General features: G+C 40.0%; 1 protein-coding gene across 2 annotated transcripts; it reads left to right on the top strand.

Annotated features, from left to right (window-relative positions):
• The first annotated feature begins 323 nt into the window (after positions 1-323).
• On the top strand, positions 324-13,996 carry smg6 (SMG6 nonsense mediated mRNA decay factor). Of its 2 annotated transcripts, none has more exons than XM_008427376.3 (19): positions 324-528; positions 1,657-3,889; positions 4,024-4,216; positions 4,880-4,990; positions 5,143-5,249; positions 5,719-5,797; positions 6,379-6,489; positions 6,693-6,905; positions 7,091-7,152; positions 7,306-7,451; positions 7,752-7,865; positions 8,671-8,842; positions 9,128-9,347; positions 9,472-9,651; positions 9,741-9,908; positions 10,005-10,149; positions 10,277-10,539; positions 11,549-11,630; positions 11,711-13,996. In XM_008427376.3, the coding sequence occupies exons 1-19, from the start codon at positions 438-440 to the stop codon at positions 11,839-11,841; spliced, it is 4,821 nt and encodes a 1,606-aa protein (XP_008425598.1). In that variant the 5' UTR covers positions 324-437; the 3' UTR covers positions 11,842-13,996. The 2 variants fall into 2 exon arrangements, with proteins under 2 accessions (XP_008425598.1, XP_008425597.1); XM_008427375.3 differs by having other exon boundaries at positions 325-528; positions 8,668-8,842.
• The last annotated feature ends 903 nt before the right edge of the window (positions 13,997-14,899 follow it).

Genomic DNA, 14,899 nt, shown 5'->3' with positions numbered 1-14,899 from the left:
TATGAGTTGTTTTATGACTTGTGTCTTGCTTCTTTTCATATTTCTTGTAAACCCCCGTTTCTGTTTTTGGTCATTTATGTTATTAGATTAATTTAAATATGGTCTTTATGGTTCGACTGGTACAGAGCCCTCCAGGGAACATGGGAAATTATTTTTCTTTTGCATTTCGTCGCAAAACCTTTTGCGTTCCCTCGCAAAATGTTTTGCGTTTTCTCGCAATAACGTACTCATCAATTCACGCAGCATAACTGAATACCGCAAACGCAAACGTGTTGCGAGAGAACCCAAAAGAAAAAAAACATTCCCATGTCCCCTGGGGGGTTTCGTAGACTGGAAACGCACTATATTACCCATCTGTTTAGAATACAAAATTCCCTCCTCTTGAACATTTGACCCGTTCGAGCCACCGTACTTGTTATGTTTGTTTGATAGCGAAGATGGCGAACGAACTGGATAGAGTACGAATCTCAGCAGCGGAACTTCGCGCAGAAGCTACAACTTCAGTGCAAATGACCGATCGTTTGAACGGTAAGAGACAGTGAGCATCTTTCTAGGAGTGCCAGCGCTGGTTAAAGACTCAGTAAACTCTAGTAAAACAGTAGGTGACTGTCTAAGTTAGCAGGAAGTGGCCCGCGGTGCTGCTAAGTTTGTGTGTAGCTAATGTTGTTAGCCGCACAGCTCTGGGCTTATCTGTGCGTTACTTTTTTTGGAAGCTGCGCTACAAACCAGGCCGAATATTTCATTGCTAAATATATGTTTGAATATGCTTTCTATTCTTTCTGTCTTTTAAAAATTTGTATATTTAAACATTTGAGGTTTGTGTGTTTGCATAAATCATGTGTTATTTAAACGGAAAGTTTGTAAAGTAAACGTTCATTAACGGTATGCTACTAGGGGACGTTACCTAACAATTATAGCTACCTTATCGCAGAAGATAACAAATGTTTGTTATTTTAAAACTCTTTACTAAGGGTCGCCGATGGTAATGTCAGTTATCAGGTTTTTTTTTTTACGTTTTTACGTAGCAGTTTGTAGTGTTAGATGTCAAATCTGTGTATTTTCATATGTTTACTGTTACTTCATTGGTTATTAACAATGACATGACAGTTGTTTCATTTTTAAAATACAGGTCTTGCTTGTTATTTGCACTTGTAGATTTAGATTTACTAAGATTATGTTGTCAAACTCTGGTAAATATTATATTCTACTTCATTTTGATTCTCTAACTGCTTGCCCCATATATATATCAGAAGAAATCACAGATCGCTCCTAAATAAAGCAATAAAAGCAGGGAAATAGTAGAAATGGGCCAATAATTATTTTATTGTGGGTCTTACAGTATCATGGTGTCAATCAATGTATATATGTATATATATATATATATTGTGTGAAAATAACTAATAGGCATTGGATTTTAAGATATTTTGAAATAGTTTACACATACAATGTTAGATAGTGCTGCATTTCTCAGGGCAGGTAGATGTTATGTCAAGGCATAACTTATTGCAATAAATAAAGTAATACTAGTAATTATGTATTAAGTAACATACATTTCATTAATGTGTCTTTAGCTGATGCTGCTCTTTAATTCTCACATTCAGCATTTTTTTTTTGTCTTGATGACTGATGTTTACCTTATCTTCCTACCTTCTGCAGAGGAGCAACAGGAACACAAAAAACACAAGCAGCATAAGCAGCGTGAAGCGAAACGACCTGATCTGCAGCGTTACCAGCCAGCGGCTGGACACGGACGCCGTCATCAGGACAGCGAGGAAGGAGAACCTGGTCAGAGGGATTCTCTAGACGCCAAAGCACAACAGAGTGATCAGTCATCGATGAGTGGGAAAAACAGAGTCTCCGAAGACGTTTTACATAGGCAAGGGTGCCCAGACCTCTCAGGTACCAAAAACAAGGATGAAGACAGAATGAGAGGCGACGGTAGTAACAGCCTGAGCTGTAAACAAGGCACCCAGTCTCTGGGTAAAACCGATGCAAACAGTGAAAATGACAAAGAACAAGATGCTTCAGGAGCTCCTAAACCTGCAAAGAAAGTCCGCAAGCCTGACAGAGCATTCTATCAACCAGGGAGCCGCAGGAACGTGCAGGGAAAGGACTGCGGTGTTGGAAGAGAGCTGGATAAACATTCCCCCAAGAAACAAGGGCTAACCCTGGAGCCAGAGTCTCTGTTGAGTGCAGGCGAAGGGAATAGTAAAAAATCAATACCCAAGCATGGAGGGAAAGATAAGGTCAAATTCTCTGACTCTAATGAAGAACCTACAGAGCAAGGAAGACAGACTGTGGACCAAACAGTGGAGAAAATTATGAGCAAAGTAGAAAGACTCAACATAAAAGAGAAAGGGGAGGTTTGGGGTCCAAGTAGAGAAAAAGAAAGAAGCGCTCAAGGTGGAGAAACCAGATGCCAGGAAGAAAAGACGGATAGAAAGGAGAAGGGTAACCGCCGGAGAAGAGGAGGAGAGAAGGAGAAAAAAGAAGAAAATGAGACGTATCTGGAATCCAAACGAGAAGAGGAAGCAAACCAAAGTAGAAAGAACAATCAGCGGAAGCCTGAGAAGGAAAATGACAAGAGAGCTCCTAATACTGACAGGAGAAAATCTGAAAAACCAGGAGAGCCACACCCCAGCAAACGAAACGATAATCCCAGAGAAAATCATAAAATAAAGGACAACAACAGCAACTTTAAAGACACTGAAAAAGCTGCTAAAACAGGGAGCCACCGGGACAAGGTTGTAGAAGAGCGTGATAGACACAGATCTAATTTAAATGCCACTACACCAAACTCCAAGCGATATTCCAAATCAAACATTCGACACTCCCGAAACAGAACTTACAGCAGCAGTTCAGCGAGCAGCGTAACCAGCCAAGACGGCCCCAGGCGACACGTGGGCATGGAGGGCGTCAAGTGGCCACGCCTCCCTGGGCAAAACAACAAGGAGTTGGGGGATAAATGTGAGGGGCCAAGGAGACACTCTTCAACAGAATCACAGGATGGGAATGAGGTGTGTGACAGAGAGGAAGCCGATAGGAGGAGAAGGAGGAGAAAAAGTGTGGGGAAGGAAGAAATTAGTGCAGTAAAACGAGGGGAGGAGTGGAAGGCGTCAAACAAAAGTGGAGGGCGAGGAATCCTTCGGGTTTCTTTAGATAATCAGTCACCTGTCGCAAAGGACACCCCAGTCCCTCGTGGGAGGGGCCGGGGTATCTTGGTGCTGCCAGCCCGCACAGACATCTCCAACTCACCCGAGGTGGGGCAGAGGCTTTTTTCTGCCGGAACCCGGGGAGGAGCAGCTGGCAGGACCAGAGGAGGCAGAGGAGGAGGGGTGAGACGCCTCTGGGACCCCAACAACCCTGACCAGAAACCTGCTCTCGCCAACACCCAGTCATCCAAACACGCAGCACTTAAACAGCCACTGTATCTTCAGAGTGGGACGGGATACGGGCAGCTTCACTTTCTGGACACGGATGACGAGCTTGCCGGCAGCCCTCCGGTGGCGCAAGGGGATCACCTCCAGTCCCAGCAGGCCGCTGCCATGGCATACTACAAATTCCAAAACTCTGACAACCCTTACTGCTACCCCATAGCCACCAACAGCCCAAACTCCACCACCGGCCAGCGCTATCCTTACCCGTATAACATGGGGCCGTACCAAATGACTCACTCTAACGGTATGTACCCGAGTCCGGGCACAAGTCCATTCAGCGGGAGTTTCAGGGGAGCAGGGTATAGCCAGCCAGGCGTAGCAGGCGGGTTGACGTTTGAAGAGGAGCTGGGCCGAATGCTGAAGGCTGCAGATGCTCATGAACTTCAGCTCAGTAACTTGATCTCCAGGGACAGAGTGAGTGTAGATGGCTTGGATCGCATGTCCCAGCTCAGGTGAGCGTTTTGGTTGCTGCGGGGGGGATATGGATTTAATGCTTTAGGGTTGAGTTGGTTGTTTAGTTCGTCTGGACTTACTAAAATAATAATAATATTGGAAATCTTTGTTTGTTTGTTGTTGTTTCTTGAAGAGCCGACCTTTTGGGGCTGTATGAGCGGATCATTCTGACGGACATCGAGTTCTCCGACTCTCAGAATGTGGATCAGGCTCTGTGGAAGAACGTGTTCTACCAGGTGATCGAACGCTTCCGGCAGCTGCTCAAAGACCCCGGCTGTGACAACACGCATGACATCAGGAACATGCTGCTCACGCTTCTAGATGAGGTAACACACTTTGGAAAAGAGCAGGTCAAGAATCCACTTTGCAGTCTCACGCATCATTGGGGTGTAAAGTGTTATTAATTATAATGATTGTGATTTACAGCTAATCAAAACCAAAAGTTCAATTTCTGAGTACAATTTTAATTTACATACAGTAATTTATTGACATTAACCTTGGTGGACAATGAGTCCTCAGAAGTTGAAAACCACTACATTAGATGTTGGTGATAAGCTTTTACAGCACACATGTAGTGTGTTCATGCTTTGGGTGTCCATCTAATCATGAAAAAAAGTTTTTTATTTTGAGTTTAATATGTTCACACAGCAGGCAAATCTGCTTTTTCCCCCCCTTTTCTTAAGGGAATCGTCTAAAACATGCTGGTCAGTTTAACAACACATGGACCCAAGTATTCATTGTCAAAACTGTTCTCAGGATGTAGAACTAAACATGCTGTTCAGAATTAGACATTTAGTTGCCATGACTAGGAAGATAAAACATATTTTTACACTTTACTCTTAAAGAGCTTCTTGAAAAATCGTGTCCATCAAACCGTCCATCTGTCAACAACCGTAACAGTTGTTTGTTTAGGAAGGTGATCTGTTGAAACATGTATGAATGAATCCTATATGGAAAATATCACCGTTTTAATTTTCTTTATTTCACAGGGAGCACTTTTCTTTGACGCGCTGCTTCAGAAGCTGCAGGCAGTGTACCAGTTCACATTAGAAGACTACATGGATGGCATGGCTATCAGGACCCGTCCGTTACGCAAAACGGTATGTAATTCCTGCTTTGTGTGTAAAACCTGTTATTAATTATACTGCTGTCTGTGCCTATACAGGAAGCAACTCACTTACAATCAGACTATTTTCTAAATGTATCTGTTTGGTTTCATACTTACTTTTTCTCTTTGTTTTTTAACTTTTAGGTAAAGTATGCACTCATCAGTGCTCAGCGATGCATGATTTGTCAGGGCGATATTGCACGGTACCGGGAACAGGCCACTAACTCTGCCAACTATGGCAAGGCTCGCAGGTAGGCAGTTATTTCAGGAGGGTTTCTATAAATCCTTATTAAAAAAAAACTCAATTCATGATGAAAATTTTTTGGGGGGTTTTATAAATACATTTTTATTTAGTTAATTTAAAAATGGTCTGGAGTTTATTTCTGACATAAAAAGTAAGTCATCAAGAATATCTTAAATTCACTTTTACTCCACTGGCAGAAATCCTTATGCTATCCTTAAGCTTAATTTTGTTTTACAAATCCTAAACTTAAAGATTTAATCAATCATAAATAGTTCAATAAATATGTATTTTCATAGAGGCATTCAATTTTAGTGTTAAAGTCGTATAACGTTTTAGTCCAGGAAAAATATTTTGAACCATCCTTTTTAGAATATTGTGATGTGCAATATCCTAATTGCAAATTACAGCACCTGTTTAAAGTTATAATGTTCTGCAAACATTGTTGCTCTAATGTTTTCATATTTCTTTCCTCTCAGCTGGTACCTGAAAGCCCAGCAGATTGCGCCTAAAAATGGACGCCCCTACAACCAGCTGGCTTTGTTGGCACTTTATACAGTAAGTGATGTCAAGATTGTTATATTAAATATTTAATCAGACGTTAAGTTGCCATGAATGCTTATGACAGTCATTTTTATTTCATTTATTTTCATGTACTGCACTAGATTACAGCTTTCCCCTGCTAATTACAGAAAAGATCGACAAGAAAACAAAAATATTACACAACACACAGAACCACTAAAGATTCATGTGAGATTCCTGTTAGGATAATCCAGACACTTTCAAGGTTTTGAAATTGAGCTGATCAAATTTGTCCAGAGTTCAAAAAAGTGAAATGGCACTTTTCCATTCTGTAGAATCCAGAGCCAACAGTTGTTGGTTATGAACAAACTGAGAATCTGACAAGGTGGACGTCTTGTCCTAAAAGTCCAGAATTCAAGTATATTTTTTATGTTAATGATGACAGAAAAGATTGCATTGCTTTCTGTCCAGCTGTTGGTGTGTGATGGTTTACAGTCACACTATGTGGATATAATCCATCAGTAATTTCTTTAATTACATCTAGCCTTTAGTGTATAAAAAGAGTTGAAAGTAATTATCTACTCACTTTATAATTTTAAAATCTCTCTCACCTGCAGAAGCGGAAGCTGGATGCTGTGTATTATTACATGCGCAGCTTGGCAGCCTCCAATCCCATCCTGACGGCAAAGGAGAGCCTAATGAGCCTCTTTGAGGAAGTTAAGCGGAAGGTAAGGCAAATGAAAAACCTTTCACAGCTCAACTCGGAAACGCTTTTAAAAAAAAGCCGCCTCCTAGGACGTCAAGTGTTGCACCTTGTCAAAATACTTGGCATGTCTGAGAAAGTCATCGACCGTTTTGAAGAGATAAAGTCAACACTTTGCGGTTTAAATCCGCAGTTGAATCAGAGAAAGTTTGTGATGTATTCTAACAGGCTGAACAGTTTGAGCGAAGGAGGCAGGAGCAGGAAGGAGGCTCCCAGGGTCCAGCAGTGAAAGGAAGAAGGAAATGGGACGACGGCGCACGTGAGGAGATTTGGATCCGTCCCAGTGGCCAGACCACAACCCCGTCCTCACAGAGGGGGGGCAGCGAGTCCAGCAGAGACTCGGAGCAGGATGGAGAGCTGGGCAGTCTTAGTGCTACTGAGGTAAAAGCCATCTAGCTGCAATACATGGTTTGTAGTTAGAAAATATTTCCTGATTGAGGTTTTCCTCTAAAATTATTTTCTGTTTTCATCTTCATACAGCTCTCAGATTTTTCTTACTATAAGTCCTTATAAGTCTTTTCCTGGAGCATTTTTGTTGCTTACTTTTGATCTTCTTTTTTCTCCAGCTGAATAAGAGATTCATTTTGAGTTTCCTGCACGCACACGGAAAGCTCTTCACTAAAGTGGGGTGAGTGGTGGCTCATATTTTCCAGCTTTTTCCTGAATTTAATGTGTAGAATTTAAAATAAGCTAAATTATTATTTGAGAATTGTATTTTCATTTTGATTTGGTGCCGGATAAGTTTGACGGGTGTGTGTTTCTCTGTGTTGCGGCTGCACAGTATGGAGTCCTTCCCCGGAGTGGCGAGCCGTGTTCTGCAGGAGTTTAAGACTCTTCTTCAGCACGGCCCTTCACTGCTCGGATTTACAAACCTGCTGCAGATCATCACCATCAACATGTTTGCCATATACAATGCCCACAGCAGAGGTAACAAATACAGATGATTATAGTTAAAATGACATTTTAAATGGATCGTCATGCCACCGCAATACGTTCAATCTGAATATTTGGTGTAATATGTGCTATGGAAATTTGAGAATACTAAAGCTCTCCTGATGAAATTTAAAGTAGGAAGGCACTGAAAATCTTAACTTGGCTGCTTTAATTTCCTCTTTTTTTATATATATAATTGAGCATTTTATTTATAGTGTTTAATTCAAGTTAAAAAATAAACATGCATGTCCTGATTACACACAAATAATAAATGAAGTACCTTTTCTCTGCCAGGTGAAGAAGGAGATGTCCGGTCTGTTTTATTAGAACAAAGCACAGCTTTAGGCCTGGACATGTTTGCTTTGCTGGTGCAGCGATGCACGGAGCTTCTCAAGGAAACTCCTGCAGGTAAAACTCTTGGTCTATTACCCTGTAGCTCCATTTTTCTCACTTATTTGTTGTGCATGTCCTTGACTACAAATGGGCAAAATTAACTATTTAATCGCATTATTTTGTGATGTTATGATGACTAAAATAAAATGCATAAAAAATGAGTTGTACAGCTCTGCTGCTTCTGCCCATATACAATAAAAAAAAAAACATTTATTTATGCTCTGATACAAGGGATTCTTGGAGAAAAGATTCAAATAGAAAAGAAAATGTCAATCATGCTGTTGGTTTTTGGAGCAGTTGGAATTTGCAGTGTTTATTGCAGGATTGTATTCTTATGCTGTGTTCCTCTCCCACCTGGAACCTTGTAAATATTGCACAAGGTACCCGGTGCAACATATTTGGATATATGTTTATTTATATATCCAAATATATTTTGGTTTCCCCAAAACGTTGCATACATATCCGCTGCCAAGTCCGAGGCGTTTGTCGCTCCGACGCCTGAATAAGACACCGCCGTCTCCTCTGATGGCTGAACTATGAATATGTCATGTAACTGATAATATCTGTCACTGCCATGATTTTTAATGATTTATCGTGTGAACAAGCATATCCATGCGTGATTTTGGTTTAATGGAAATGCCGCAATTGCAAAGAGAATTTTTTTCAACAGCAGAATATCAACAAATATTTGCTCACATTCATGAAGAAAACACAGCTGGTGATTGATAAAATTATCAGCGTGTTTGATTTCATTTATGTTTGGTTATGTATTACTCGGTAATAAAAGAAAAATAAGCTCAGTGTTGCTCTCTTTCAGAAGCAGTACGCATGACAGATGGAGAAGAGGAGGGGAAAACTGAAGAGCTGCAGGGAATGGTCAGAGTCTCTGCTTTCCCACTGGACCTGAGAGAACTGCTGCCCAGCATCAAAGTGTGGTCAGACTGGATGTTAGGACATCCAGAAGAGTGGAACCCACCACCATGCAGTCTGGAGTGAGTAAAAGTTTTGTTTTCCCTTCCATTTAAAGACGGTGGAAATCATTTGTGGACCTGACATTTAGATTCTAGTCTTGAAACTTCATGTTAACTTATTTATGCTCCTTTCAGACTCAATAGCAATGTCATTACTCTGTTATCAGAATCAATTACAGATCTTTGACCGCTTTTTGAATCAAATGTTTACTGAAAGATTTTGGTAGAAAATGAAACCACAAACTTTGCCGCGTTTTATTGATTTTATGTGATCTCACCGATTCTTGTCATAATCTGGTGATCAAGGTGCAGTCCCGACGTTTGGCAGTGCCTTGCTGACTTGTGCAATGCACTGGCACGTGTGGACCACGAGGAGATGCTGCTGTACAAAGTGGATACTGATGAAGGCGAGGGAGACGAGGAACTGACTGTGCTTCAGTTGAAGGAGGACAAACTGCTTGCTGGCTTTGTACCTCTGCTGGCAGCGCCACAGGAGCCATGTTACACGGACAAACACACCGACATGGTGAGTGGGTTGTTACACCAGCACACTGCGGACTACATGCTTTTATTTTCAACATTTGGCACACGGCCCCAACTATCCACATTGTGCCTTGAGGCACATATTAACCTTCATCCTGCTTTCTCAGGCTATAGCAGCAGATTGTAAAAGAGTGACGGTTCTGAAGTACTTCCTGGAGGCTCTGTGTGGACAAGAAGAACCTCTGTTAGCCTTCAAGGGAGGCAAATACGTGTCTGTGGCAATGTCTTCCTCACCTAACCACTCAGAAGATACAAGGAGCAGGCAGGATTCATTAACAGAGAAAGAGGTGACTTTGCATATATGTATCTATAGAAGGAACAAACAGAATCTCACAACAAAAAGCTGATGTTATTGTCATCTTCGTCTGGCTGGCAGTCTGATGACGTCATACTTGAGGCCGAGTCATCTCTTTCTGGGTCGGAAGAAGAGGAGGGTTTGGAGGAGGCAGGAGAAAGTGAGAATGACATCAAGGAGCTAAAGGCGCGGCGGCACGCCCTCGCTAACAAGCTGGCACAGCAGCAGAAGCGCAGAGACAAAATCCAGGTATGAAACGATTTGAGGGAATCGAGCAGGTTTGAACTGAAGAGTTCAGAATTCAACTTTATGCCTTTTCTCTGTGCGTATGTGTGTGTGTTTTAGGCGGTACTGCAAACTGGTGGTCAGTTGGAACTGGAAGTCAGACCCTTGTTTTTGGTGCCGGACACCAATTGCTTCATTGATCACTTGGACGGACTGAAGAATCTCCTCCAGTGTGGAACGTACATAATCGTTGTGCCTCTCATCGGTAAGAGAAACACACAAACGGATAATAAAATCAACAAATTAACTTGAAAGTTTAAAATGACAAATATTGCAAACATGACCTTTTTTTAATTTCATACATACTTTATTATTTGTGCTCTCTCTTCCAGTGATTACAGAGTTGGATGGTTTGGCTAAAGGCCAGGAGCCTTTTGGCGGCTCAGTGGGGATGGGAGGGCGGAGCAGTGGCAGCCGAGGCAACTACAACGTCGGCGTGGCCCACGTGCGGGCCGTGCAGGAACAGGCCCGCTCTGCAGTGGCTTTCTTAGAAAAAGGCTTTGAAGCCAGGGAGCCATGCCTCAGAGCCCTGACCAGCCGAGGAAATCAGCTGGAGTCCATCGCCTTCCGCAGTGAGGACACCTCTGGACAACAGGTGGGAGTCATCTGTCTGCAGACATATTCACATGTTTGACAACTATGCAGGTTTTTTAAAATGAAGTGCAACCAGCTGAGCAGTGAGTAATCTGTATAAATACAACTGTTCTGTGGAGACATCAGAGGTTTGTTGGAGAAAGTTGTGAGCAAACAAAAGGGCGACACTAGAACTACACCAGAGCTACAGTTGTGTCAGAATGGCTCAGTCAAAGTCCTGACATTAATCCAACAGAAAAATCTGTTGCCAGATTTGAAAATCGATGTTCGCAGGCAAACTCTAAGCAGCTTATTGAGCTGATGCCAGTGGTTTTGCAAAGAAAAATGTGCAAAGTTGATAGAAATGTACCTCAAAAGACTAATAGATGAAGTTCTGAGATGGTTTTATTCTGAAAATGATTCACTAATCTCTGTTGTTCTGTCAAACAGAATACATTCAAATACATGATTGTAATATGAGGGGATATGATCAGGTTTTGAGGGGTACAAATACTTTCCAAGGCTCTGTATGAAACTGATACTAAATGTAACAGGTGTTTGTTTTAGTTGGTAATAACTAGATCTGTCACAATGAGCAGTAAATTAAATTAAAACAAACTCGATTGATTGATTTTGTAGTTTTTCTATTTTCTCTCTCTTCCTGCCAAAACACTAGATGACAAAAGTTTTCAGTCTGGTGCTTTTTTCTCAACTGCCCCTTTTTTTGACGGACAGTTTTGTTTACAGAGACTTCATAATTCATTTTATTGGTTATTCTGTTGATTTATTATGGATATTTAAAATGTGTTCCAGTTCCAGTGTTAAATGTTCATTAGAATTAAAAGTTTATGGATTTTTAAGAATGTGTTCTTGCAATATATTACTTAAAAATGGTCTCAAAACAACAACATTATCATTTATTGCCGTAACATCTGGGACAATTATTGTCCAGCGAAATTTGTTGTGTTGACAGGTCTATTAATAGCGCAGTTTTTTTTATCTGCTGTATGTTTTTTTGTGTTTGTTTTCAGGGTAACAATGATGATGTGATTTTGTCCTGCTGTCTCCACTACTGCAAAGACAAAGCAAAAGATTTCATGCCTCCCCAGAGAAGTATGGACTACCGACTCTCTTGAAAACACATTTCATGAGTGAAACCAGCCTTGTGACATAACTTTCTTTCTTCTAAACAGATGGAACGGTGAGGCTCCAGAGAGAGGTGGTCCTCCTTACGGATGATCGCAACCTGCGCGTCAAGGCTTTGACCCGCAACGTCCCCGTGAGGGACATCCCGTCTTTCCTCAGCTGGGCTAAAGTGGGCTGAACCGGGATCGGGATGAAACCATAGGAACCTAGCTGATGAAATCTGCTTGTCACTCAGGAGAGAAGACGCACTCAAAGCAGAGGAGGAAGAAGAGGAAGAGGAGGAGGAGATAAGTGAGGAAAGGAAACGATAATGAGAACGCAAAGAACCACTTCTTCAGGAATACAAGCAAATAAAGAGCAGAGTGGTGTTGATGAGCTGTTTCCCCCTTGTGAGGAAGTGTTTGCGTGTATGTATGTGTTAGGATCACAGAGCTTCCCCTGTTGAGAGAGAGAGAGAGAGACTTGAGAGTCTCTGATAGGTTGTAAGAGAAAGGCAAAAGCGGTAAAACGGAGTGGTTTGGTCTGTGGGTTGCAGGATTCAAGAATAAAATCAGAGAGGGGAACTGTCCACAATCACTTGTTTGATTAGAAACAGCAGTAACGAATATTATACCCACCGCCTGCCTCTGAAGGCATTGGCTTGAACTGAAGAGCTTCTACAGCAGAGTTGAGGGGCGTAGGCAGACCTACAGCAGGAGAATAAAGGGCTGATTCTTGTTTGGGCTTCATTGCGAGTCCAAAACACAAATGCTGCACCTAGAAAGAATCAAATGGAGACGGTGTGTGTGTGTTCCCTGCCTACCAGGAAACACTAGATGCTTCTTTGGCAGCTTTCTCCAGCTTGATGCTAATATGAAACCTTTGTGCTATAAGAAAAACAACACAAGGCAGTAACAAAAACAGCAGCAAAAATCTTTTGTTTGTTTCACTTGTTTTTTTTAATCTCATGTATATAATATTTCAAACTTTTTGGAACTTGGTGAAAAGAATCTGCACAGTTTTTTTTTTGTTTTTGTTTTTTTTTCTATGTAGAGATTTGCAAAAAAAACATTTTTTGAGCAATGCAATTGGTGAATTTAGTTGTTGGGAGTTTTAATCCCAGAAAGATGTGATAAAGTAACTAGCTTGATTATGAGGCCATTTATTAATCAGATGTAATTAAAGGAGGGATTTTTTTTATCTAGTAGCATTGCCAAATATTTCCATATATTTATTGTTCTTTTATATACCTCTTTAGCAATCTGTTCAGTTCATGATGAATTTATTTTAATCAGCATTGCCTGTTTAGAATTAAGGCTTAATTGGGATATTTTATGTTTTCTCTTTCTTTTTGTTAAAGGTAAAATATACCTGATTTGTCACAGTAAATTTGTAGAAAAACACCAATCAGACAAACAGATATTGGAAAAAAAATAATTCTTGATTGGCAGTGATCAATAATCAGCTGGTCAGCTACTAAATAATGAAGTTTGTTTTTCCTTTTCATTAAATACAAAATTATTATCTGCTAGTTTCAGTACATTGTTTTTGTTCTTTTTTTATTATTCTTGGTTTTATGAAAGTCAGAGGTAACAGAAAAGGTTTAATGCTTTTTCTCTACTCTGGTCGTTAAGTTCCACAGTTAATCATGTTTTAGATACGTGTCTGCCTCACCACCTCTGATTTAAATCATTGCATTATTTCCTCCATCTCATCGTGTGCTGGGTAGCCTGTTAATCACTTATTTATTTAAATTAGTTGTGCAGCAGAAGGGAAACCCCTAAAAATGCCTTTAGGACTACGGTTGAGAAACCCTGCAGCTGAAGTTGGGATAATCTTGGGATTCCTTCACTCTCCGTTGGTATCAAAGCAACTACTTCTGTAGAAAGACAGACACTGGCATATTTTCTTTATGCTTCTTATGACAAAATAAGATGATTGGCAAATCAAAGAAATTCAAAACTCAGGTTATTGACCAGAAAAGTTAATCATTTTTAAGGTTTTGCTGGTTTATTATTGCTTTTTGAGACTTCCTTGTTTAATTCTAAGTTACCTTAGTCTGTGTGTGTTTTCATTTTAGTGACATCAGTGCTTAAGTCCTCCTTAGTTGCCATGTCAAATTCTCACTCCCCTTTTAAAGGCTAGTAGCATGTAATTTCAACTATGTTGTACTGGAACTGAATTTGTGGGACTTCCATCATTGACTCGTGTGTTTTTTACTTCTGTGAACCTTTGAGAAAGCTGTTTTCATCGGTGTCTGTTGTGCTTGTGGTTCCGTGACGGGTTTAGTGTGGTGCAAATATAGAAAGCAGCTAAACTGAATTTTCTTCATCAATAAAACTAATTGAAATCGAGTCCTTCTGAGTCGATCTTCCAATGATCATTTTAGAAAGGTGTTATGACAAAAGTAAAAGCGTCAGTTCTTTATTATTCGGTGTTTCAGAGAAATGTGGCAAGAAGGTTGTAAGCTTAATACATTCTGCACAATAAATCTTTGTAAAATATTCAAACTATTAAAAGCACTTTTCACTAAGCGCATATTTTTGTATTAAAATGTTTCCATTTGTCTGGTTTTATATTCTGATAGTTAATGTGTTTTAATCTATTTCACAGCAATAAGGGTTGAAAACGACGTAATTAATGGGTTTCACTTAGAAAATGTTACTGAAATAAACATTTCAATAATATTCCAATTTATTAAATATCTCTAGATACGAGTTTCACTTTTTAAATTATAAACTGAGTTTTTTTTATTATTCAAAAGTAAGTCTTTGCAGGCTAATCAAGTGTTTGGTCCTCATATTGTACTTAGGATCAACAAAAATGTAGTGCTATGTAATAGTAACTGCTTAGAAGAAAATATAGGTTGAATTTTTAAGCAACTATTAAGACTATTTAAGAATTAAAAAATAAGATCATTTTCAAGGAGTACTGGTTTGTTGTGGTAATATTCATTTAGGCACTATAATCAGCTATGAGTTGTTTGTGTAGTAAGAAAAAGTTTGCAGTTACTATGTTTTTCTGTTTGTTAGGTTTTTTGTAATCATTCCTAAAATGTTTACCTATTGCCTTTTCTATCCAATTACATAAATATTTTTGACACCATATTTATAAAAATAAATCTACTGGCAGTTTCAGTTTTATAAATAGAAAATTAAAATATTTATTTTACACCGAATGATTTAATATCAGTCTTTGTATATATAACCATATATATAATATCACATGTTTCACAAATCGGGGCTGTATAAAGTGAT

This window comes from Poecilia reticulata, chromosome 14 (genome assembly GCF_904066995.2).
Source record: "Poecilia reticulata chromosome 14, P_reticulata-male-v2, whole genome shotgun sequence".
NCBI classification, from domain to species: Eukaryota; Metazoa; Chordata; class Actinopteri; order Cyprinodontiformes; family Poeciliidae; genus Poecilia; species Poecilia reticulata.
This window is presented reverse-complemented; position numbering and strand designations above follow the sequence as displayed.

What these genes read in the sequence shown, in the direction of transcription:
- smg6 (XM_008427375.3), top strand. Translation starts at nt 438, where the DNA reads ATGGCGAACGAACTGGATAGAGTACGAATCTCAGCAGCGGAACTTCGC. An exon ending in AAGCTCTTCACTAAAGTGGG is followed by an intron (nt 7,153 to 7,305) that starts GTGAGTGGTGGC and finishes GCGGCTGCACAG; the next exon opens with TATGGAGTCCTTCCCCGGAG. An exon ending in AGGACACCTCTGGACAACAG is followed by an intron (nt 10,540 to 11,548) that starts GTGGGAGTCATC and finishes GTTTGTTTTCAG; the next exon opens with GGTAACAATGATGATGTGAT.